The sequence below is a fragment of the Artemia sp. Qi Xiang Cuo genome, chromosome 9, assembly GCF_049724085.1.
Source record: "Artemia sp. Qi Xiang Cuo chromosome 9, ASM4972408v1, whole genome shotgun sequence".
Lineage (NCBI taxonomy): Eukaryota > Metazoa > Arthropoda > Branchiopoda > Anostraca > Artemiidae > Artemia > Artemia sp. Qi Xiang Cuo.
In genome coordinates this window covers 25,501,550-25,529,012 of record NC_142802.1, presented here as the reverse complement: position 1 = coordinate 25,529,012, position 27,463 = coordinate 25,501,550, and the positions used below count along the sequence as shown (strand labels likewise).

General features: G+C 33.6%; 1 protein-coding gene across 1 annotated transcript in view; it reads right to left on the bottom strand.

Annotated features, from left to right (window-relative positions):
• Positions 1–21,979, bottom strand: part of ATPsyngamma (ATP synthase, gamma subunit) — a 62,457-nt gene extending 40,478 nt beyond the window's left edge. Inside the window, exon 1 of the mRNA XM_089094416.1 lies at positions 21,841–21,979. Within this exon, the coding sequence (XP_088950542.1) occupies positions 21,841–21,878 (38 nt within the window). The 5' untranslated portion in view covers positions 21,879–21,979. The remainder of the gene's footprint in view (positions 1–21,840) is intronic.
• Positions 21,980–27,463: the final 5,484 nt, after the last annotated feature.

The window sequence follows — 27,463 nt, the reverse complement described above, 5'->3', positions numbered from 1 at the left end:
TCGGATAAAATTGACAAAATCTAAGTATCAGAGTGACTAAATTCTATATCAACATCCAAATTAACAAAGGTTAATTTAGACGAGGTTACGTGCGCGCACGTAACCTCGTCTAAATTAAACTTAAAAAATGAAATAAAGCTATGTCGACTTTGCATATTTTATTCAGCATATCTGACAATTGATGCTGAAAAAGAATTTATTCACTCTGATATTTAGATTTTGTTAATTATAATTGCTGTAACTGATAAAAGATGTTGATAAAAAAAAAATTATTCGCTCTGATACTTAGATTTTGTCAATTTTATCCCATGTACCCGAGAAAGGGATGCTGATATAGAATTTAATCAATCTGATACTTAGATTTTGTCAATTTTGTCCCATGTACCTGAGAAAGGGATGTTGATATATAATTTAATCAATCTGATACTTACATTTTGTCAATTTTATCCGATATTTTATCCTATGTATCCGAGAAAAGGATGCTGATATAGAATTTAGTCACTCTGATACTTAGATTTTGTCAATTTTTTCCGAAATATCCGATAAAGGATGTTGTTATAGCATTTATTCATTCTGAAATATATATTTTTGTCAATTTTATTTTATGTATCTGACAAAGGATGTTGATAAAAAATTTATTCACTCTGACACTTAGATTCTGTCAATTTTATCCGATGTATTTGGAATTTAATCACTCTGATATTTAGATTCTGTCAGTTTTATCTGATATATCCGACAAAGGATGTTGATAATGAGTTTATTCACTGTGATACTTAGATTCTGTTAATTTTATCAAATATATCCAAGAAATTATATTGTTTCATTCTAAAATTTAGATTATGTCAATTTAATTTTATATATCTGTCAAAGGATATTGATAAAAAAAAATATTTATTCACTCTGACACTTATATTTTATCAATTTTTTTCGATGTATCTGGCAATGGATGTTGATAAAAAAATATTCACTCTGATACTTAGATTTTGACAATTTTATCTGAAATTTCCGACAAAGGATGGATGTACCCGATAAAAAAACTTTGATAACGAATTTATTCTTTCTTGTACTTAGATTTTTTCAATTTCATCTGATGTATCCGACGAGTGATCTTTATAATGCATTTAAGGGATATTGATAAAGCACTAATTCACTCCGATACTTAGATTTTGTCAATTTTATCCCATCTATCTGAGAAAGGGATGTTGATATAGAACTTAATAACTCTGATACTTAGATTTTATCAAGTTTATCCCGAGTATTCGAGAAAGAGATTACGATAAAAAATTTAATTAATCTGCGGGATCTATTTTGTCAATTCTTTTCAATATTACCAACAAATGATGTTAATAATGAATTTTAAGATTGCTGATAATGCATTTATTCTCTCTGATAATTGGGTTTTGTTAATTTTATTCCAAGAATCCGAGAAAGGGGGGTTTGTACTTAGTTAAATCACGCTGATACTTAGATTCTGTCAGTTTTATCCGACATATCCAACAAAGGATGTTGATAATGCGTTTATTCACTCTGATACTTAGATTTTGTCAATTTTATCCCATGTATCTGAGAAAGGGATGTTGATATAGAATTTAATAACTCTGATACTTAGGTTATGTCAATTGTATCCAACAAGTCCGACATAGGATGTTGTTTCAGACTGAAATTTTGATTATGTCCATTTTTTTATGTGTCAGACAAATAATGTTGATATGAAAAAAATTATTCACTCTGACACTTATATTTTATCTATTTTATTGATGTATCTGGTAAAGGATGTTGATAAAAAAAATTATTCACTCTGATACTTAGTTTTGGTCCATTTTATCCGACATATCTGATAAAGGATGTTGATAATGAATTTATTCATTCTGAAATTTAGATTTTGTCAATTTTATCCGATTTATCTGGCAAAGGATGTTGATAAAAAAAATTTATTCACTCTAACACTTATAATTTGTCAATTTTATCCAATGTATCCGAGAAAAGGGTGTTGATATAGAATTTAATCACTCTGATACTTAGATTTTGTCAATTTTATCCGACATATCCAATAAAGGATGTTGTTAAAGCATTTATTCATTCTGAAATTTAGATTTTGTCAATTCTATTTGACGTATCTGACAAAGGATGTTGATAAAAAAATTTATTCACTCTGACACTTATATTTTGTCAATTATATTTGATGTTTTTGGCAAAAGATGTTGATAAAAAAAATTATTCACTCAGATACTTAGATTTTGTCAATTTTATCCGACATATCCGACAAAGGATGTTGATAATGACTTTATTCATTCTGAAATTTAGATTTTGTCAATTATATTTGATGTATCTGACAAAGGATATTGATAAAAAAATTTATTCATTCTAACACTTAGAATTTGTCAATTTTATCCTATGTATCCAAGAAAAGGATGTTGATATAGAATTTAGTCACTCTGATACTTAGATTTTGTCAATTTTATCCAACATATCTGGTAAAGGATGTTGTTAAAGCATTTATTCATTCTGAAATTTAGATCTTGTCAATTTTATTTGATGTATCTGACAAAAGATGTTGATAAAAAAAAATTATTCACTCCAATACTTAGATTTTGTCAACTTTATCCGACATATCCGATAAAGGATGTTGATAATAAATTTATTCATTCTGAAATTTAGATTTTGTCAATTTTATTTGATGTATCTGACAAAAGATGTTGATAAAAAAAAATACTCACTCTGAAACTTAGGTTATGTCAATTTTATCCTATGTATTCGAGAAAAGGATGCTGATATAGAATTTAGTCACTCTGTTACTTAGATTTTGTCAATTTTATCCGACATATCCGATAAAGGATGTTGTTAAAGCATTTATTCATCTGAAATTTAGATTTTGTCAATTTTATTTGATGTATTTGACAAAGGATGTTGATAAAAAGAAATTATTCACTCTGAGACTTATATTTTATAAATTTTATTCAATTTATTTGGCAAAGGATGTTGTAAAAAAAAATTATTCACTCTGATACTTAGATTTTGTCAATTTTATCCGACATATCCGACAAAGGATGTTGATAATGAATTTATTCACTCCGATACTTAGATTTTGTCAATTGTGTCCGAAGTATCTGACAAAAGATATTGATAAAAAAAAATTATTCACTCTAACACTTAGATTTTTTCAGCTTTTTCCTATGTATCCGAGAAATTGATGTTGATATAGATTTTAATCACTATTATACTTAGATTTTTTGAAGTTTCTCCATTGTCTTTCTAGGAAGTGACTTCAATCGATAATTAATGTTAATACAGAATTTGTTCAATATTTTTTTTCCATAATTTCCTTAATTAAATTTCTTTATTGTGTATCCAAGAGGTGAATTCAAGAAAGAGTTTGTTACTTACTTACTTACCTAATACAATTTTTTCATAATGACATATCCAACAACGGATGTTTATAAAGAATTTATTCATTCTGATAGTATTTTTGATTTTTTTGTAAGTCATTCGTACAATAACTTAAACGCATTAAGATTTTTCATTGAAAAAAAAAATTTGTCTGACATATCCGACAAATGATGTCTATAAATCAATTTATTCAGTCTGATACTTAGATTTTGTCAATTTTATTGGATGTATCTGACAGATGATGTTGATAAAAAAAATGATTCACTCTAACACTTAGATTTTGTAAATTATATTGGATGTATCTGACAAGATGTTGATAAAAAAAAATATTCACTCTGATACTTAGATTTTGTCAATTTTATCCGACATGTCAATTTTAACTGACATATCCGACAAATGATGTTGATTATGCATTTATTAACTCTGGTACTTAGATTTCGTCACTTTTATCTGATATATTCGACAAAGTATGCTGATAAAGCATTTATTCACTCTGATACTTAGATTTTGTCAATTATATTCGATGTATCTGACAAAAGATGTTGATATAAAAAATTTATTCACTCTGACGCTAAGATTTTTGTCAATTTTATTCCTTGTGTTCGAGAAAAGGTTGTTGATATAGAATTCGATCAATCCTATGATTAGATTTTGTCAACTTTATCTGATGTGTTCGAGAAAGGGTTGTTGATATAGAATTTAATCAATGCGATGCTAAGATTTTGTCAATTTTATCCGATATAAAGGACAAATGATGTTTATAATGCATTTAGAAGATGTTGATAAAGCATTTATTCACTCTGATACTTAGATTTTATCAATTTTATCCAATGAATCCGAGAAAGGGATGTTGATATAGAATTTAATCAAACTGATATTTAGATTTTGTCAATTTTATATGATATACCCGACAAATGAGGTTGATAATGCATTTAGAGGATGTTGATAAAGCATTTATTCACTCTGATACTTAGATTTAATCAATTTTATCCCATGTATCCGAGAAAGGGATGTTGATATAGAATTTAGTCTCTCTGGTACTTAGATTGTATCTGAGATATCAATCAAAGAATGTTCATAAAGCATTTAATCACTATGATACAGAGATTTTGTCAGTTTTATACGTCATATCTGATAAATGATGTGCATGAGGTATTAATTCAATCTGTTATTTATATTTTTACAATTTTATCAAGAAGATCTGAAGAACGATCCATATTTTGAATTTGATCCATAAATTATTTTACCATGTTCTCTATTGATATTGTAGTTATTGTCTTCTCTTAGTTCGTAATCAGTAGAATAATCATTATTCTATTTTGAGTCATACACAATTTTTACTGGTGTGTCATCGATGTCATTTTAAGATACGTAAAAAAAAGGTGAATAATTTCGAAGTCCCAAAAAAAAATTTTAGTCCAATAAAAAAAGTGATACTACAAACACTATTTTTCTAATAGTAAAGGTTATGACTAACATTTCTATATCATTCTCATTTTGAGTTTGTAACATATTAAATGTTATTTTTTTTTTGTTTTAAGTATGTTTCATCTCATTCGAAGACATATAAAAAAAAGTTGAAAAAAATATTTCATTTTAAAAAAAATGATAAAAAAAATTTTAAAAAAAATTCAAAAAAAAAATGGGGGGAGGGGGCGCCCTTCGAGTTGGGGGATTGGGAACCTTTGCGGGGTTGATGTCTCTGCTGGTTAGGGTCGTTGGTGCTTATGATCCTTGACGGTTCGTACTCACATACACCTTACTACTTGATTTGCAAGGATTTCTAAGGTTTGTTCTGAATTTCATTATTAAAATTCTTTTCTTGCCATCTACATCGCTCTTAGTATCAACTTTTTAGCACACTAAAACGCTAGACTCTATTTTAAACTGACAACACTGTTCAAACGCCACTTGTGTATTATACAGAACACATCGAAGAAGTAAAGCTATCCATTATTAAAATTATTTTCTTGCCATCTACATCTCTCTTAGTATCAACTTTTTAGTATACTATAACGTTAGACTCTATTTTAAACTGACAACACTGTTCAAACACCACTTGTGTATTATACAGAATACATCGAAAAAGTAAAGCTATCCATTATTTAAATTCTTTTCTTGTCATCTACATCTGTCTTAGTATCAACTTTTTAGTATACTATAACGTTAGACTCTATTTTAAATTGACAACACTGTTCAAACGCCATCGAGGTTACCTTAACTGCTAATCACTTTAACCCTTTTTCTCCATCTTCATACGATCCAATTCGCAAATTTTATCTAGCTGTTTTTTTCCCTATTATTCAAATAAGATCGTTCATAGAGTCCAATTCGCGAATCCCTTAACCCTTTTTGTAAATGTCAATCAAACAATTCCGATTGTAGCATCCAATTTTTTAATTAGCAACAACACATTCATAACAAACTATTCTTGACTATAGGCAATTGTCCAAAAAAATCAGAAACCATTATTGATAGCACATACTTCAAAGAAATGGAACAGTGGATAATGCATGGGTGATAGACAGCCTTTCCTACAAAATCATTCCTATATTTGCAATTTGACAATTTCTAGTTTTCGATAAAAAAAAAAAAATTATACTCTCAAAAAGTGTTTGACCACTTTATAGGTTTGCCAGCTTTTTAAAATGTGCACGTGAAACCACACTGTATATTCTTGTCCCTTTTCCATCAATAGGTAGGTTACTACTCCCCTATACCAATTTCGATATGTAATTTTGTCCAACTGTAAACTTTTGAGTTGAATTCTTAGAAGAAGCTGTTATCTAACCATAATATGATTTGTGTCAAATCGCTTTTGTGGTGTTTATGTTTTCTGGAAATTGGAAATTGGATAGTGGGTGTCTTATATTATGCTGTTGCAGGAAAAGTAGAACATGGGAAAATGTTAAAGGCTGAGTTTTAGTGAAATATAGAATGACAAGTTTCTAAAGACCTATATTCATATGACCTCGGGAAGTATTAGTAAGATCCCTCCCCCTCCATCACAGAAGCGGCTGCCCCCCCCCTACACAAGATGCTGTCTACACCCATATCTCTCTAACTAGGTGGATAATACTTTATCTTAACTCTTCTGATATATATTTAACTAGGCAAATAATTAAATTATTCATACAAACTAGTGACAATTTCCAACTAGCCAGATAATTTTTTCTCTTAGGAATAGCATAAACATTAAGTAGGTGCATAACCCTTCATAGCCCTTCTGATATATATCCTACTAGGCAGATAAGTAAATTTTTTAAGCAATTTGATGATAATAGCCAACCAAGGCCGTACCCAGAGGGGGGTTCAACCCCCCCCCCCCCCCGAAATGTTTGTCTGACTCGTAAAAACATAACAAAAATGGTTATAAAAAAAAAATTATGTGTTTTTTTGTGTAACCCCCCCCCCCAAGTAAAACCCCCTACAAAAAAAATCCTGGGTACAGCCTTGTACCCAACTAGCCAGATAATTATTTCTCTTAGGCATATGATCAATATCTATGTCTATCTAGATAGATAATTCTTTATTTTAACCCTTCTGATATATATCAAACTAGGTAAACAAAAAATTCCAAAAGCCAAATGGTGGTAATATTCAACTACCAGGATAATTAGTTGTGTTAGCAACTACTTTACAATGTACAACTAACTGGCTAGGCAGTATATAAATTATTTTATATACTGCATGAGTTGCCACCTGGGAAGATAGATGTCAATGCTTTGCCTAATAGAATTAATTATCTGGCTAGTTGGATATTGTCATCTGATTAGATTGAGAGTTTACTTTTCTACCTAGTTGATAAATATCAGAAGGGCTAAGACAAAACGTTATCACCTAGTTGGATATACACCAGAAGGACTAATATAAACCATTATCCACCTAGTTGGATGTTCATGCTACACCTAAGAGAAATACTTAGCCTATCTAGCAAGCTGGATATTATCACCAAATTACTTAGAGAAGTTACTTACCTGCCTAGTTGGATAGTAAAAGACAGGCTAGGACAGAGTATTATCCACCTAGGTAGATGTTCATGCAATTACCAAGCGAAATAATTATTTGGCTAGTTGGATATTTTAGTTAATCTGCTTAGAGAATTTACTTATCTGCCTAGTTGGATGTTCATGCTGCAGCTAAGAGAAATAATTCTTAAGCTAGTTGGATATTATCACCAAATTACTTAGAGAAGTTACTAACCTGCCTGGTTGGACAATATAAGACATGCTAGAATAAAGTATTATCTACCTAGTTAGATGTTCATGGATTGCCTAAGAGAATTAATTATTAGGCAAGTTGGATAGTATAGCTAATCTGCTTAGAAAATTTACTTATCTGCCTAGTTGGATATATATCAGAGGGGCTAAGATAAAACTTTATCCAGCTAGTTGGATGTTCATGCTATACCTAAGAGAAATAATTATCAAGCTAGTTGGATATTATCACCAAATTACTTAGAGAAGTTACTAAACTGCCCGGTTGGAAAATATAAGACATGCTAGAATAAAGTATTATCTACCTAGTTAGATGTTGATGGATTGCCTAAGATAATTAATTATTAGGCAAGTTGGATAGTATAGCTAATCTGCTTAGAAAATTTACTTATCTGCCCTGTTGGATATATATCAGAGGGGCTAAGATAAATCATTATCCACCTAGTTGGATGTTCATGCTATAGCTAAGAGAAATAATTCTTTAGCTAGTTAGATATTATCACCAAATTACTTAGAGAAGTTACTTACCTGCCTGGTTGGATAATATAAGACATGCTAGAATAAAGTATTATCTACCTAGTTAGATGTTTATGGATTGCCTAAGATAATTATTTATTTGGCTAGTTGGACATTATAATTAATCTGCTTAGAGAATTTACTTATCTGCCTAGTTGGATATATATCAGAGGGGCTAAGTTAAACTTTATCCACCTAGTTGGATGTTCATGCTATATCTAAGAGAAGTAATCATCTAGCTAGTTGGATATTATCATATCCAGCTTCTGGCTAGTTGGATATTGTTATCTGATTACATTGGGAGTTTACTTTTCTGCCAGATTGATTAATATCAGAAGGATTAAGACAAAGCCTTATCCACCTAGTTGGATGTTCATGCTACACCTAAGACAAATAATTATCTAGCTAGTTGAATATTAGCACCAAATTACTTAGCGAAATTACTTACCTGCTTATTTGGATAATAAAAGACAGGTTAGGACACAGTATTATTCACCTAGGTAGATATTCATACAATGCCTAAGTGAAACAATTATTTGGCTAGTTGGATATATAACTAATCTGCTTAGAGAATTTACTTATCTGCCTATTTGGATACATATCTGAGGGGCTAAGATAAAGTATTATCCATCTAGTTGGATGTTCATGCTGCATCACAAAGAAATTTCTTTAGCTAGTTGGATATTATCACCAAATTACTTAGAGAAGTTACTTACCTGCCTGGTTGGACAATATAAGACAGGTTAAACCAAAGTATTATCCACCTAGTTAGATGTTCATGCATTGCCAAATAGAATTAATAATCTAGCTAGTTGGATACTATGTCTAATTTGCAAAGATAATTTACTTATATGCCTAGTTGGATAATATAAAAAAGGATAGGACAAAGTATTATGATGTTCATCTAGTAAGATGTTCATTCTGAACCAACAAATAATTGTCTAGCTAGCTGGATATTACCACCAAATTGAGAAATTACTTGTCTGCCTAGTTGGATAATATAAGAAAAGCTAGGACAAATTTTTATCTCAGGGCTGCCACATGTTCAAGATGTAAAAAAATAGACACTTAGGGACCTCTTTTTAGTCAAAAAAGGGACCTCTCTAGGGACCATTCTAGACACAAAATGGACCCCAAAACTCAGTTTTCAGAAAGATTTTGAAAGAAAAAGCAGTGACACAACAGCAAATGATGCTTGACTAACGAAAAAAATGGGAACAATCATTTATAGACATCTCTCCATGATCAGAGGCAGAGTGATAATTAAGAAACAGATCTCCTGAGATTCATCATGTCATGGGAGGAGCTCTTGTCCTTCTTTTTTTTCTGAACACTTTACCATCAAATACAAAAAATATGATGAAAGAGATAAGGCTATGGTAAATAGAACACACAATCTATTTGTTTCCACTTTTTTGCACTGCCTTGTGCTAGAACAGAGATGTGATCAGCAACTGTTTCTTTGACTCTAACTACTGCTGAGCAGTTTCAAGAGTAGCAGCAAACTTTTTTTGTTCAGTACACATCAACAGAGTCTCATCTATCATGGCCTGTGCTAGCTGTATCTTGATCATGTTCTTTTTCAGCCGGCTATGAGCTTCCTTCACCAACTCGTCTGCAGCCTGTTCCTTGAAACCAAATGCTTCTTTTTGTTTCTTTGAGAGTTTTTTTTAGAGTCTCTAATGTCTGTCTTTTTAAAGAGGTTTCAGCAAGCTGCTGTTCTCTCAGTCATCCTCTTGCCTCCAAATCCTGCCACTCTTTCTCAGCTTTTTCTTTCAAGGCTTTATCCTGTTGTAAGTACAAAGCATGGTTCTTTCTAGTGGATTTGGCCAGTTTTCAAGTCTTCAATGATAGCAACATTTTGTACAAGTCCTCCAAATCTGCCCAGCCCACCTATCACAAACAGTTTTGCATTCAAAGTTTGTTCATTAATTGAAGCTCTTTCTTTGCTGAGAACTTCCCCAGAAAGGGAGAAACCCTGCTCAATGCTGGCAGACTCATTTGAAATGGTCAAAGCATTTTTTAGAACTCCAGACAAGTTTGGATATTTTCCTCCCTGGAACATGTTGTTCCACTTGTCATTTGATCCTTCCTGGCTCTGGTGGAAGTCCTGATAACTGAACTAGCTTAAACTTGTCAACTAGCACGTCCTTTTTGTTGCAATGGGTAACTTCCTGGCATCATATAATAAACTCTGAGCAGAAACTGGCTTTGAAACTTCATTAGGATCCAGAAAAGCTAACACTTTCAACAACTGCCAAAATTCTCTGCCAAGTATTTGCTTAAAGACATATCTTGCAGATGCAAAATAATACTTTGGAATATGCTGTGCGAATGAGCGTTTTGGAAGCTTGTCTACTGACTCAAGACAGTCGACAATCTCGTCACTCACAACTGTCTGTAGCAGTGGCACAAATTTCTTTTCATCTTTGAATGGTTAGAAGTGTTAGTTCATCCCTAAGTTCTTTGGATGCTTTGGGTTTTAAATTGTCCAGCCAATGTCAAGACCAGGAGATTCAGCTAAGTATAGAGTTCACTGCACTAGGGATGCTTCCTGTTGAAACTTTTTGGTGAAATGTTTGAAAAGGTTTGAACTATCAACCACAAACTGACACTCAGCTTTCATGGTTGGTTGTTTGATCAGTTGGATGATCTCTTTGTATGCATTTGATTTCATAAGACTAGGGTTTTTCTTTGGAATATAGACAACAAAGTACTCAAACAGAGCTGGCATCTGTTCCCTTAGCCTCAAAGCAGCAGGTCCTATTGTTAACCATCTGTTGGGTACGTGTTTCAAAAAGCAAGACTTAGGAACACCAGTTTTATTTTAAATCTTCCTGTAGTCTTCTTGTCTACCTGGCCCGCCACTAAAAAGGTAGTACACATTAATGATCAGATTGGAACAATTCTTGCCAATTTCCTGCAAACCCTTCCAAAAAGCATTGAGTACCAAATGGATCATGCAGGTACCAATATCAGGAGACCTTTGCTACCTGTCAATTCACGTTTTGCACTGTCAATCAGTCAGAAAAGTTTTTTGTTCACGTTTGGACCCTCAAAACTTAACACTAGCAGTTTAGAGATAAATAAACCACTCTCATTGATTGTTCTGTCCATTTCTGACTTTAAGTTTTCAGGTGTGGCATGTCCAATAATGGTTTTAGCACCACCTCCTTTGTATTTTGTACTTGCAGCCATTCTCTTAATTTTTGTTTCTCTGTGTGTAACAAAGTGACACCCTGAAAAGAGTTTTCTAAGTAATTAACAAAGTCAACCAAACCCTGCTGCATCCTACCCTATTGACTCCAGAGGTAAAGGGGGTCAATTTTTGTTTTGTTACTAGTCTGTCTGCTCTGTCCAGACAGTAATGCTATAACCTATGTAACAACAAGTTTTGTATTTCTTAGACAAGCAAAAATAGGTTCCATGAATCTCAATCAAAACAAAAATACTGAAAACCCTATACTCACAGGTATTGGTAGCTTTCAGTATACAGACCTTTAAACCACAGCAAGAATGACTTTAGGGACCTTTATGAATTTAAGGGACCTTCACTTGATTTTAGGGACTTTGTGGCAGCCCTGTTATCTACCTAGTTAAACGTTCATTTTACACATAAAAGAAATAAATATCTGGCTAGTTGGATACTATTACCAAATTGCTTTGAGAATTTACTTATCTGCCTAGATGGATATGGTGAATATAAGAGTCTAAGATAGCCTATACTATTATCCACCTAGTTTCATATTTGGGCTATGAACCAAATTCAATCACTATCAAACTAGGTAGATATTTAGTATGCAACTCAGACAATCAAAAATTCAGTTAGGAAGTTATATGTGTAAGATTCTTAGAAATAGTATTATCTGTCTAGCTGGATATTTTATTTTGATACGAAGCGTAATTGGATATTATTTTGGTATAAATGTATGACCACGCCAAGTCATAAGGAGACATGTTAAGAAAACAATTCTTACTTTATGATATGCAAAATTATCCTAGTTAACATATTTTACAGGGGGAGCACATTTATCCTCACTATTTTCTTTGTTTTTTGGGTTTTTCAATCACATTTTTCATTCTTATGCCTATTCTCCAAGTCTTGAAAACTGTTTATAAACAAACACCCAAGAGTCATCTAGCTAATCGAACCTAATCTAAATTTATTAATATTTGCCTATTTGTATCTTTTTGGTAGATGTCAGTGATGGTGTTTAACTTTCATATAGACTATTTGAAAATGGATAAATGTAGTAAAATCTGTTTATTTTTCAGAATTTTGTTAAAAAAAAATTGAACAACAGTGAAAATAGTGAGGATAAAGGTGCTCCCCCTGGAAAATATGTTAAGTAGGATAATTTTGCCTATTATGAAGCAAGAATTGTTTTCTTAACATGTTTCCTTATGACCTGGCATGGTCATACATTTATACCATTATTTTTACAGGTAAAAATTTACAGTTCATCCTTATGATAAGGAGACATGTTAAGAAAACAATTCTTACTTTAAAATATATATAATGATCCTAGTTAACATATTATCCAAGGGGAGAACCTTTACCCTCAGATCTTTTTTTCCTTCTTTTTCCAACTTAAAAGAAAGAAATTATGATTTTTCCTATGCTTTTGACACAATGTGTAAATCTTTTGAATTTTTTTTTATAGATGGCATTCATCCCAGTTTTTGTTAGTTAATGTCATATCACATGTTTAAAGAAAAGCACTGGCATATTGTAATTATATAAATTGTGTTGTGCTTGAAAAAAATTTGAATAATGCCATTAACAAAAATAATTATGTGTCTTTTGTGATAGTAAAATTATGTCATTTAGACTATCCCATCAAACTGAAGATGACAAACAGCAATTTTTGATAAATCATAACATTTTGTCAACTACAATGTTTTACCCTGAATGTCAAAAAGAATGCCATTCTGATGAAACAAGACGTGTATTCTACTGTCAAAAAACTAGAATAGAGCAACGTGGGCATAAGGTTATTAAAAAACAGTGCACTTTTAGTCAAAGTCATAATAAAGGGACTTGGTGCAAAAATGCAAACTTGCCTTATCAGCAAATAACAAAAATTATGCTGTTTTTTGCAATTTGAATAGAGGATTGCATATTCAGCAATTCATGATGGATGGGATTGCAGGCCTCCCACTGGGTTCATAATTATGAAAAAAGTTCATATTTTTAACCTAGGTTCATAAATGGTTCATAATTTAGAAAAAAGGTTCATAAGCTTTATATTTTTCTTGTCATTATCTGGAAAGCACTTCCGGTTTGTGTCTTTTTCTTTATAAAGGACAAGCGAAGCAAATGTATTTGCAATAGTTTTATTTAAAACGTTTCAAACTGTAACACTCAGCATGTTTTGTGAACATACATTTTCTTCTGTTCAAAAAGACATTGTTACATCTAACTTGGTTCCTATATTGCCCCTATATCTTCTTGTACGAAGCTATCCTTTAGTCTTTTAATTTTTCTTGCTTGAGTCTTTGCTACCTTCATAGAGTTTTCTAGTAGTAATATTCTTAAATAGTTGATTTAAGCTTATGAGCTGTAACATAACTTCTTGGCAGAAGATCATAAGTTGATTGATTATTCTTTTTCTTTCTTTTTCTTTTTTTTTTTACATGGATTCACACTAATGCTTTTTGCAAGGACCTTCTACGCGACATTGGATCTTCTTACTTGGTGTTGCTTTACAATGAGACTACAAATGAAGGAGTTGAATATCATGGTTAGATACTGGTTGGAGACCAAAGAAAGAGTCTCTGTATGCCACCTATAGTTCTTTTTCATAGGACACGCAAAAGCGGAAGATTTACACCAGCACCTACTACAAGCTCTAAAGGATGCTAACCTTGATCTCCGTCAAGTCTTGATGCTGGGAAGTGACGGACCTAATGTCAACAAGAAAGTTTGGAGGTTATTTGATTCCAAAGTTAAAACTGTGCACAGCAACCAAGGCCTAGCTGACATTGGGACATGCAACATGCATTTATGGAACTAGGTTTTTAGTCTGAAAAACCATCAAGGACAGACAAAATATCCCCTTGTTTCAAAGATAGTAAAAACAGCTCTCTGCATGTCACATGGGAACGCTGACGTTAAAAATGATTTTTCCTGGTCAGGACGGATCATGACTGAGGAAAAATCATCTATGAAAGTCAAAATGCTCAATGCTAGACTGAGAGTCTCTGATGCTCTAAAGAAGTTTGAGAACAGGTCCGAGATAGTCCCTATTACCAGAGAGCTGTTGAATTTGGGGCAAAATACTAGCCAGAGCTATAAACTGTGCCTGAAAACCGAGCAATCTAGACAGCCTGAAGAGGAGTACAAAAGGGAAGAAGAAGAAGAGGAAAAAAAGAGGATGTTATCTGAGAAGAAGACCATTGAACACCTGGAAAAAGATTTTATTGAAAAGAATTCAGTTGAAAAGGAGAAGAGACAAGTAGCAGAAAGTCTTCTTCAAGAAGCTAATGAGAATCTGAAAAAAGCCATAGATGCCAAAGACTTTGTAGAAATAAGCCTCGCACAAAGTATGATCGAGGCTTTGAGCCGGAAGATGTGTGAAGAAGATGAGGCAGTCAGAGAGGTTGAGCGGATACAGAGCAGGGTAAACGAACGAAAGCCGTCCTTAATTTCATCATATTTTGCCAAAAGGAACAAGTAGAGGGAACTATTTTTTACTGTTGTATTTTGTACCTTTATACAGATTAAACGCATTTAACTGAACTCATGAAAAAAAAACAAAAAAAAACAAGAAGAATATGTGCACCACTGATGAAAACACCAACTGCCACTTTTTGTGTCCATGGACAGTTTCTGAGGTGCACATATTGTAAATTTAGGTTCATAAAAAGCGCAATCAAAAGTTCCTATTTTTGTGGTCAAAAGTTCATAAAGTTCATATTTTTCACAAAAAATCTAGCGGGAGGCCTGGGATTGGCATTTCATCAAGAACCGCCATTGATTGGCAAAGTTTTTGATGTGAAATATGTTGTGACTTCATTGATAAACATAGTGCTAAATTGGGTGGTCCTGGAAAAATGGTTGAAATTGACAAAGCAAATGTAGGAAAAAGAAAATATAATAGGGGATGTTACATTGAAGGACAGTGGGTGTTTGGAGGAATTGAGAGGGACACGCAATTTTTTATTGTTCCCATTCCCAACTGGACAGCAGACACACTACTTGAAATTATAAAAGAGTGGATTCATCCAGGAACAACTATAATATCAGATTGCTGGAGCTCTTACAATAGATTAGGCACACAAGGTTTTCAGCACCTAACTGTGAATCATTCTTAAAATTTTGTGGACCCTGTGACTAGGGCCCACACACAAAATATTGAATGTCTATGGCATCCAATGCATGAAGCAATCCCTAAGTACAGGAAATTGGACAACCACATGGCTGGATATTTTGCCAAATTTTATTGGAAAACTTTTTTTTCCCAATAAAGGGGCCAGACTTCATCATTTATTGCTACAGGCTGCTGAGTTATATAAGCCTGATATTCATCAGCCAGATCAAAGTTTACCTGGCATCAGTCAAGGCACCAGCCAATAACTAAATTAAATCAAATTTATCAGCAGAAGTTTCTTGATTTATGACATTATAATTTAATCATCTAAATCATCTCATCATTATAAACTAATCATCTGTATAATTCCCTCTGATTGTGAAACTGCAAGATCATCCTAGAATCAAAAAAGGTAATTTTTATGTCCATTTTATTTATTCTCAATTCTGTTTTTAGTAAACATATGAATGGTGGTTTATTCGTATTTTTGCCACTGCATTTCCAATCATTAAAAAAATTATTATACTCCCACCCCCCTAATGTGCAAATATATACCCAAAATTGTATTCTGATTCTAAATATAACCTTCATTTGTATCACAAATGAATTTTGCCCCCACCAACCTGATGTGCAAATATATACCCTGATTTGGATATATTTAGGGGTTAGGGTAAAGTTCATTTGGTTATATTTAGGTTCAGAATGCAATTTTGGTTATATTTGCACATTAGGGGGGTCAGTGGCGGATCCAGGATTTTTTTAGAGGGGGGGCGCAAAATTCGTTTATCCAATAAAATTGAATTAGGAGCAAATTTAATTAACACAAACTTGCGTTAATTAAGTAAATTACAATACTTTAGACTATGCGCCCCCTCACCCCTCCCCTGGATCTGCCACTGAGGGGGGTGGGGGTATATACTCTGTTAATAGCCTATATAAGTTTTAAGAAATTCATGAATTTCTTAGAAAAACTCTGTATTGTATATGTATGTTTATAGCAATATTTTGTATTTTTGCCACTTTGTTTTCTATCATAAAAAAAAAAAACAGAATTAACAACAACCAGGATGAATGTCATCTATAAAAACAATTTATAGCAAAAATTTCCAAAGATTTACACATTGTGTCAAAAGCATGGGAAAAATCATAATTTCTTTCTTTTAAGGAAAAAAAAGGACAGATTTGAGGATAAAGGTTCTCCCCTTGGATAATATGTTAACTAGGATCATCATACATATTTTAAAGTAAGAATTGTTTTCTTAACATGTCTCCTTATCATAAGGCAGAACATTAAATTTTTACATTCTACAGAATCGAATTTTTTAAAGAATATCCATTGGGCACCTTTCTCATTAACTGGGATTGGGCAAAGTCGTGAGGCTGAAAACAGCTTTCTTGTATTTCATTCAAGCAAAAGATTTATTTTGCAAGGTTTCACTTTTATGACACAAAGATTGTTAAACGTCATCAAAGGTCACTGCCCTCTAGAAGGAGAAGGAGTGGAGGTATGTACTACAAAATACTGGTAAATTTTTGGCAGTTCATATTATTGACTTACAAATAAAGTAAACATACCACTTGATGCCTTTTGTTATGCTCTTTCCAAATATTCTAATCATTTTTGTTGGAAATGAATTTCACCCCCACCCCTATATATACCAATTCAGGGTATATGTTCACACATTAGGGGGGGGTAAATTTTAAACTTACCTCTCATTTGCATCAGAAATAAAATTTACCCCCACCCCCTAATGTGCAAATATATACCTTGAATTGGTATATAAAGGGGTGGGGGTAAAATTCATTTCCAACAAAAATGATTAGTATATTTGGAAAGAGCATAAAAAAGGCATCAAGTGGTATGTTTACTTTATTCATAAGTCAATAATATGAACTGCCAAAAATTTACCAGGAGTATACCCAATGGATAATATCTAGAAATTTCTATTCTATAGAATGTAAAAATAATATCCAACCATACTTAGTTATTGCCAAAATTATCCAACTAGTTAGCTATCTGAAAAATCCTTTTAAGCAAATAAGAAATTATTCAACTAGGAAAATAATTAAAATTTAAAAGAAAAATAGTTTTATCTTGCTAGCCAAATACAATAAAGCATAAGAGCCAACTTAATATCTCTAACTAGGTGGATAATACTTTTGCTTCTGATATATATCTAACTAGACAGATAGGTAAATTCTTCATACAAACTAGTGATAATATCCAACTAGTCAGACAATTTTTTTTCTTAGACATAGCATGAACATCTAACTTGGTAGATAACACTTTGTCCTAGCCCTTTTGATATTGATCCAACTAGGTAGTTAAGTAACTTCCTGCCTAGTTCAGTATATATACCAGAAGATTTAACACTTGGCCTTATTCACCTAGGTAGATAGCCTATTCTTGCTGTGTCTAAGAGAAATAGTTTATCTGGCTACTTGGATATTATCCTAAACCTGCATAGCCCAATGGAATTTACTTATCCTCCTAGTTCAATATATATCAGGAGTGTTAAGACTTGGTATTATCCACCTAGTTAGATGTTCATTCTGTGCCTAAGAGAAATGAATTATCTGGCTAGTTGGATATAAACCCCAAACTGCTTAGAGAATCTTCTTATCTCCCTAGTTGGATATATTTCAGAAAAACTAAGCTACATTATTATCTACCTAGTTAGATATTCTTGCTGTGCCTAAGAGAAACAATTTATCTGGCTAGTTGGATATTATCCCAAAACTGTATAATGGAATTTACTTATCCTCCTAGTTGGATATATATCAGTTGTGTTAAGACTTGTTCATGCTATGCCAAAGAGCAATGAATTATCTGGCTATTTGGATATTAACCCCAAACTGCTTAGAGAATCTTCTTATGCCTATCTGCCTAGTTGGATATATATCCGAAACACTAAGCAATATTATTATCCAACTAGGTAGATATTCTCTCTGCCTAAGAGAAACAATTTATCTGGCTAGTTGGATATTAACCCCAAAATGTTTACATAATCTTCTCATCTGCCTAGTTGGACATATATCAGAAACACCAAGCCGCATCATTATCCATCTATTTAGATATTCTTGCTGTGCCTAAGAGAAACAATTTATCTGGCTAGTTGGATATTATCCCAAAACTGTATAATGGAATTTGCTTATCCTCCTAGTTGGATATATATCAGGAGTGTTAAGACTTGGTATTATCCACCTAGTTAGATGTTCATGCTGTGCCTAAGAGAAATGAATTATCTGTCTAGTTGGATATTAACCCCAAACTGCATAGAGAATCTTTGGTAAAATTCTACTTTAGCTACTTTTGACTATTTTGGAAAGGGGTTTGGTTAGGAAAATGAAACTTTTAGGGATGGGTCTACAGGCTAAAGTATGTCCCAGGAAGGTATTTTAAAGTACCTACCTCCACTCTTTCTCTCTCTAGAGGGTTCTGACCTTTGATGACCATTAAAAATCTGTGAATTATAGAAGTGAAACTTTGCAGAATAGATCTTCTGCTTAAATGAAGGGTAAATATTTACCAAATCATATTATTGAGTTATGAATAAAATGAATATACCACTTGATGCCTTTTTTTAATACTCTTTACAAATATAATAATCATTTTTGTTGGAAATGAATTTTACCCCCACCCCTATTTATACAATTCAGGGTATATATTTGCACATTAGGGGGGTAGGGTAAATATTATTTCTGATGTAAATGAGAGGTAAGTTTAAACTTTCCCCCCACCCCCCTAATGTGCAAATATATGCACTGAATTGGTATATATAGGGGTGTGGGCTAATAATTATTTCCAACAAAAATGATTATTATATTTCTAAAGAGCATAAAAAAAGGTATTGAGTGGTATATTCACTTTATTTGTAACTCAATAATATGATTTGGAAAAAATTTACCAAATGAAGTACAACAAAATTGTTTTCAGCTTTACAACTTTGTTCAAACCCAATTTAAAAGGTTTAAAGATAGCCTATGCAAATACATTTCCCAAATTTTGAAAATAAAACATTGATATGTCTTAAGATTCTGCTCAAATAACAGAAATTGCATTTTCAGAAGCAAAGCACGAGAAGATGAAAATGGTAACTAAAATTTATTGTAACATGTTGTTTTGTCAAAATTTCAATGGGTATACACCTGTCATGTAGGCAAATTTCATGACCCTCTAGAGGGAGAAGGAGTGGAGGTAGGTACTTCAAAATACCTTCCCAGTACATACTTTGGCCTGTAGACCCATACTTGAAAGTTTTATTTTCCTAACCTAAGCCCATTCCAAGATAGCCAAAAGTAGCTAAAGTAGAATTTTACCAAATCTTCTTATCTGCCTAGTTGGATATATATCAGAAACACTAAGCTACATTATTACCCAACTAGGTAGATATTCTTGCTGTGCCTAAGAGAAACAATTTATCTGGCTACTTGGATATATATCCAAAGCCCTAAGCTATGTTATTATCCAACTAGGTAGATATTCTTGCTGTGCCTAAGAGAAACAATTTATCTGGCTACTTGGATATATATCCAAAGCCCTAAGCTATGTTATTATCCAACTAGGTAGATATTTGGTAAATTTCTACCAAATCATATTATTGACTTATGCATAAAGTGAATATACCACTTGATGCCTTTTTTTATGCTGATTACAAATATAATAATCATTTCTATCAGAAATGAATTTCAGTCCCCCCTATATATGTCAATTCAGGGTATATATTTCTACATTAGGGGGTGGGGGCAAATTTTTTTTCTGATGTAAATGGAAGGTAAGTTTAAACTTTACCCCCACCCCCCCTAATGTAGAAATATATACCCTGAATTGGCATATATAGGGGGGGGGGGCTGAAATTCATTTCCAATAGAAATGATTATTATATTTGTAATCAGCATAAAAAAAGGCATCGAATGGTGTATTCACTTTATTCCTAACTCAATAATAGGCCTGTTTTTTAGCACTAAGATCTTGCATGTTTCTGCAAAGATTATCGTTTATTAACTCATCTTTCTTCTAAGATCTTAAAGCTCACTGATGTTGGCAAAAACTGTGAAGAACGCCACTGTTTTGCTATACAGAAGAATGATCAGAGAACTTTGATGATCCATTCATCATTGTTCTCAGACTACCGATTATAGCAGAATGATGAAAGACTTTTGCACAAAAATGACCAAAGATGTAAGATCTTTGTTCAAAGATTTCACTTTTAAGCATTTTCTGACAAAAGATGTAAGATCTGAGCACATTGATGAGTGAAAAAACAGGCCTAATATGATTTGGTAGAAATTTACAAGATATTCTGTATATTGCATAGACAGTCAAATATTCATTGGTAAATATCTACCAAATCATATTATTGAGTTAGGATTAAAGTGAATACACCATTTGATGCCTTTTTTTATGCTGATTACAAATATAATAGCCTACCCATTTCTATTGGAAATGAATTTCAGCCCCCCCCCCCCTATATATACCTAACCTAACCCAACCTAACCTAACCCTGAATTGGCATATATAGGGGGGGGGGAGGCTGAAATTCATTTCCAATAGAAATGCTTATTATATTTGTAATCAGCATAAAAAAAGGCATCAAATGGTGTATTCACTTTAGTCCTAACTCAATAATATGATTTGGTAGATATTTACCAATTCATCTAGGTAGGTAAAGGGGTCAATATCTACCAAATTATATTATTGAGTTGGGAATAAAGTGAATACACCATTCAATGCCTTTTTTTATCCTGATTACGAATATAATAAGCATTTCTATCGGAAATGAATTTCAGCCCCCCCCCTATATAGGCTATACCTAACCTAACCTAGCCCTGAATTGGCATAGGCTATATAGGGGGGGGGAGCTGAAATTTATTTCCAATAGAAATGCTTATTATATTCGTAATCAGCATAAAAAAGGCATCAAATGGTGTATTCACTTTATTCCTAACTCAATAATATGATTTGGTAGATATTGACCGGTAAAGGTGTAAGAGTCTTAAAAATCTTATTATCTGTCTAGCATGATATTTTATCTTGTTACTAAGTGTAGTTGGATATCATTTTTACATTCTATAGAATGTAATTTTTTTAAGAATATCCATTGGGCACCTTCCCAAATTTACCTAGCCTAGGGCTAGGCCTATAGGCCTAGCCTAATTAGCAAATTTGTTAGGGTAAGGGATGGGGTACAATTGTGTTAGGATTGATCCTGTGATAGGAGTTACAGGGCTTCAAATGGAGGAAGGATCAAGTGGTAAAGGTATTTCCTATCTAGTCTCTGTAGCATAGCCTGCCATAAATAGGCTACTTGAGCCCAAATTAAATGTATGCCTTATCAAGAAAAAAACACTGGACAAGGCAATTACTGCCAAGTTTTTCAAAGAATGACAATAGATCAAAGGCTCACCATTGTGATAAAATAGGGAGCGAGGTCTTCCCAAACATTTTGGTCTTCTGAAAATTTTGATCTTTATAAAGATGGTGAGGAACAGAAAATTTTCACTCGTAATACGCTATCTACAAACAATTCAAACATTGAAGAGGCGCTGCTAAAAAGTGAAACTTTTCCAAATTAAATTTATATGAATTTTCTACCTGCCAGAATTTGTGTATCAACACTGTGCCAATTAGGGTTGCCAACTTGCACACTTTTCGTGTGAAATGCACTCTTTTTTTTCATTGCACTCTTTCACACCACGGACCATATTTGCACTCTTTTTGCCAATTATTTGCTCTTTGCACTCTTTTTTGCACATTTTTAAGAAATGATAGAAAAAGTATTAAGAGAAATAGAAAATTAAAATTAAACTATTTAAGCGTAAAAGATAGAACAGCTAACCGGTATGATCTTTGTTATCTTTGCCTGGCCCGTCCCCCAGGCCTCTTTCTCGTGTTTTCAGCCATTTACCAAGAAGTAGATCAAAGCATAGATAACTAGCGAAAATGTGGCAAATTCAAATAAAGTTTTATAGAAGGAAGTTGAAAGCTGTTGGGCACAACTGTTCTTCGTGAAAAAAGAAAAATGAGTATGAAACATAAACTAAGGCAATGTAGAAGCAACAACCAAAATAAACCTACTAAAGTCTAATCTCAAACTGATAAAATTCTGCAAAGACTTTAGGCCTGTGCACCATTTTAAAGCGTGAAGGATCCATATTTTCTTGTGATAGCCATTGTGTGATAGCCATTGTTTCTAAAACAAACATCGTATCTTACAAGCCAGGGGTCCAAGAATTTGTTTGGGTGGGACCCATACTATCAACATGATATAAAATGGTAAATTAGGAAAATATGGGGTACCCTAAAATTGTAGTTTACACTTTAGACGCTTTTTGCAATTCTGGAAAGCAGTTGAGTTAGGTGAATGACATTTTCAGAAATGAATCCAGGGCCAAAAATATTCGAACCAATTGAAAATGACAATGAAAAATGGGCAAATATTGAGCAGTTCATATTTTTGACCTATCAATAATACCATTCGATGCCTTTTCTTATGCTCTGTCCGAATATAATAATCGTTTTTGGTGCATATTCACTTCGTTATTTGGGTGGGGCCCAAATATACCAATTCAGGGTATATATTTGCACATTGGGATGGGGGTGGGGGTAAAGTTCAAACTGACCTCTTTAGTCAGAATTGCATCTTGAATCCAAATTTAACATTTATTTGCGTCAGAAATGAACTTTACAAGCCCCCCCCCCTAATGAGTAAATATGTAACCTAGGGCTTGGGAGTAAAGAGAATTAATGCCAAAAGCAATTAGTGTTTTGGAAAGAAGATAAGAAAAGACATCGAGTGGTATGTTTGCTTCACCCATAGATCAGTAACATGAATTGCTCAATATTTACTAAAAATGAACAATATAGAACCAAAAAGACCGGTATCAGAGACATCACTGTAGCGTAGCTTATAGTAAAAATCATACGACCCGAGTATGTTGTTATTATTATTTTTTTTTTCCCTGAGACAATCCATATGGAAAGATTCGTTGTATAAACTTCAAAGAGGTATCAATTAATTTGAAATCGAGAGTTCAAGAGCCCTTTTTAATAGTCGAAAATGATTTGAGGGCAACTAGGCCCCCCCACGCCCATCATTCCTCAAAAAACATCCAATCAAAATGTTGGGATAGCCATTTTGTTCAGCGTAGTTGATTTCCAGATAGAAAATATCTTTTTAAGGAGGACACTCCCCCACAACCCTCAGGGCAAGGGTTTTAAGTTATGCCCTGGGGGCATATAAGGTTCTTAAAGAAGGCGTTGTCGTAGAAACTTCAAAACAGGCTCAATCGATCGGAAATTAAAGGGCTAGTACCCTTTTTAATAGTCAAAAGTGATTGGAAGGTAACTAGCCCTCCTCCCCCCCCCACGCCCATCAATTCCCCCAACCCATCCAATCAAAATTTTGAGAAAGCCATTTTGTTCAGCGTAGTTGACTTTCAGATAGAAATATATTTTTGAGGAGGACACTCCTTCCCCAAAACCCTCAGGGCAAGGGGTTTCAGTTATACCCTGGGGGCATATAAGGTTTTTATAGAACGTGTTGTCGTAGAAACTTCAAAAAAGGCTCATTCGATTGGAAATTCAAAAAGCTAGTGCCCTTTTTAATAGTCGAAAGTGATTTGAGGGCAACTAGCCCCCCCCCCCACGCCCATTATTCCCCAAAACAAATCCAATCTATATTTTGAGATATCCATTTTGTTCAGCGTAGTTGCTTTCCAGATTGAAAATATATTCTTGAGGAGAAAACTCCCCCAAAACCTTCAGGATGAGGGTTGTAAGTTAGGCCCTGTGGGCATTTGAGGTTTTTATAGGAAGTGTTGCCCTAAAAACTTTAAAACAGGCTAGTTTGATAGGACATTAAAGGGATCATGTCCTTTGTAGTAGTCAACAATGATTGCGACTCACGCCCATCACGCCCCTCACGCCCATCATTTCCCCAAACACATCCAATAAAAATTTTCAGATAGCCCTTTTGTTCAGCGTAGTGGATTTCCCGATAGAAAATATATTTTTGAGGTGGACACTCCGCCACAACCCTCAGGGCAAGGGTTTTAAGCTATGACCTGGGGGTATATAAGATTTTTATAGAAGGCGTTGTCATAGAAACTTCAAAACAGGCTCATTCAATTGGAAATTAAAGGGCTATTGCCATTTTTGATATTCGCAAATGTTTGGTGGGCAACTAGCCCCCCTCCCATGCCCATCATTCCCCTAAACACATCGAATCAAAATTTTGAGATAGCCATTTTGTTCAGCGTAGTTGATTTCAAGATAGAAAATATATTTTTGAGGATGCTCCCCCACAACCCTCAGGGCAAGGGTTTTAAGTTATGCCCTGGGGGTATATAAGGTTTTTATAGAACGTGTTGTCGTAGAAACTTAAAAACATGCTCATTCGATTGGAAATTAAAGGGCTAGTGCCCTTTTTAATAGTCGAAAGTGATTGGAGTCTAACCAACCCCCTTCCCCCCCCCCCGACCCTCATTTCCCCAAACACCTCCCAGCAAAATTTTAAGATAGCCATTTTGTCCAGCGTATTTGATTTCCAGATATAAAATATATTTTTGAGGAGGACACTCCCCCACAACCCTCAGGGCAAGGGTTTTAAGATATGACCTGGGGGCATGTAAGGTTTTTACAGAATGCGTTGTTGTAGAAACTTCACAACAGGCTCATTCGATTGGAAAATAAAAGGCTCATTCGATTGGAAATTCTTTTTTTTTCATTTTGTTTCAGCGTAGTTGATTTACAGATAGAAAATATGTTTTTGAGGAGGAAACTCCCCCACAACCCTCAGGGCAAGGGTTTTAAGTTATGCCCTGGGGGCATATAAGGTTTCTATAGAAAGCGTTGTCGTAAGAACTTCTGAAAGGGCTCATTTGATTGGAAATTGAAAGGGCTAGTGCCTTTTTTAATAGTTGAAAGTGATTGAAAAGAAACTAACGCCCCTCTCATGCCCACCATTTCCCCAAACACATGTAATCAAAATTTTGAGATAGCCATTTTGTTTAACGTAGTTGAAAGTTCTGGAAATTAGGTCTTTGAAGATGACAACCCTATTCACAGCCCTTAGGGTAAGGATTGTAATTTAGGCCCTGGGGGCATATAAGGTGTTTATAGAAAGCGTTGTCGTAGAAACTCAAAAAGGACTCTTTTCATATAGAAAGTTGTTATAGAAATTTCAAAAAGGGTTCCAAACTAAATTTTGCCATAAGATTAAATCAAAATGCACTGTGTTAATACTAATTCCCAATAAGATATCTCAGCAGCATCCCAAGAACAACTAGGGGTATTATGTTCAGACTTTTGGGGTTACTTCTGCTCTTAAAATTAAACCAAATCAAAATAGCGTAAGTGTATCCAAGCTATCAAAGAAAGTAAACAGATTTTTTTACGAATGGTATCAAGTCTTAAATTCCAGGTCAACTAGAGGAGGTATGAAACTAAATTAAACACTACTATTTGTGTCCAGATTTTTAAAAGGGTGTATGCTGTTAAAAATTGCTGAAAATTTTTCTTCAGCAATTCCAAAGGGCACTAAGCTGGAAGAAGGAGTCAAAAAAGGTATTTAATTTATCCTTTAAGGTCAAGGAGTTTATATTGTACTTAAACCTTAGGTTGTTCCAAGTTCAAGTTTCTAAGACGAACTGATTTTACTTCTATTCCAATCCTTAGGAAATGCTGTATTCCACCTAGGGCCCCCAAGTCTTTCTAATCCAAGATATCACAAATCACTAAATTATAATAAAATGTCGTGCTTTGTCTTCAACACTAGTTTTTTATTCTTATGTCTCCTGCATACGTATTAAATTTATTATTTAGCCTGAATTATCCAGGTGACAGAAAACTTTCAGAACGTTACTTCTTATCTTAGTATTATCTTCAAAGGGGAATTCAGACAGACAGTGGTAGTTTACAAGAAAACACTTACTCATTGATAGTTCCAAAAAAGACTTCCCTCTTTCGGTCCCAGAACCATTATTTTAAGCTTTGTCTTATTTTTTCATTCTTGTCTCCCATTGGCGAGAGACCAGTTTTGATGTAATCCCTCTTTTTTGTAACAAGGCTAATATAATAATTTTTTGTTCAAAATGTTGGTTTCCCTATTCAAAAAACCGTGTTTTGTTCTATATCTTGTCATGTGACATTCTAACCATCGAACTCTGATGTTGAAACGGTCCGGTTTATTTGCATTTTATGGACCTTGTTGAATCAAGGGTATTTGGTTCAAGTCTGATTTCACAATGTTAGGTTGGTTTTTCTTACATAAAGAAAATTAATGCTTCGTTATTTTTACCATTACCCAAAAGTCATAATAAAGCTTTGCTATTTTTACAATTTAGTCAGGATATGATAGCTGTCTGACAACCTTCCAAGCTTAAATTCCTAGCACAGTTACTGTTTTCTTAACGAAACCATAACTTTGCTAAGATTCAATTTAATTCAATAAGGTTTGGGGCATGTAAGGTTTTTATTGAAGGCTTTTGTCATAGAAACTTCCAAAAAGGCTCATTAAATTGGAAATTAAAGGGCTAGTGCCCTTTTTAATATTCGAAAGTGATTGAAGGGCAACTAGCCCCCCCCCCCCCCCCATCATTTCCCCAAACACATCCAATCAAAATTTTGAGATAGCTATTTTGTTCAGTGTGGTTGATTTCCAGATGGAAAATATGTTTTTAAGGAGTCCCCTTTTTAATAGTCGAAAGTGATTGGAGTGCCACTACCCACCCACCCACCCTCCCCCGCACATCATTTCCCCAAACACATCGAATCAAAATTCTGAGATAACGATTTTTGTTCTGCGTAGTTTATTTCCAGAGAGAAAACTTATTTTTCAGGAGGAAACTCCCCCAGAACTTTCAGGGCCAGGGTTTTAAGTTACACCCTAGGGTCATATAAGGTTTTATAGAAGGCGTTGTCGTAGAAACTTCAAAAAAGGCTCATTCGATTGGAAATTCAAAGGGATGGTGCCCCTTTTAATAGATGGTGCCCCTTTTAATAATATGATTTGGTAGATATTGACCGGT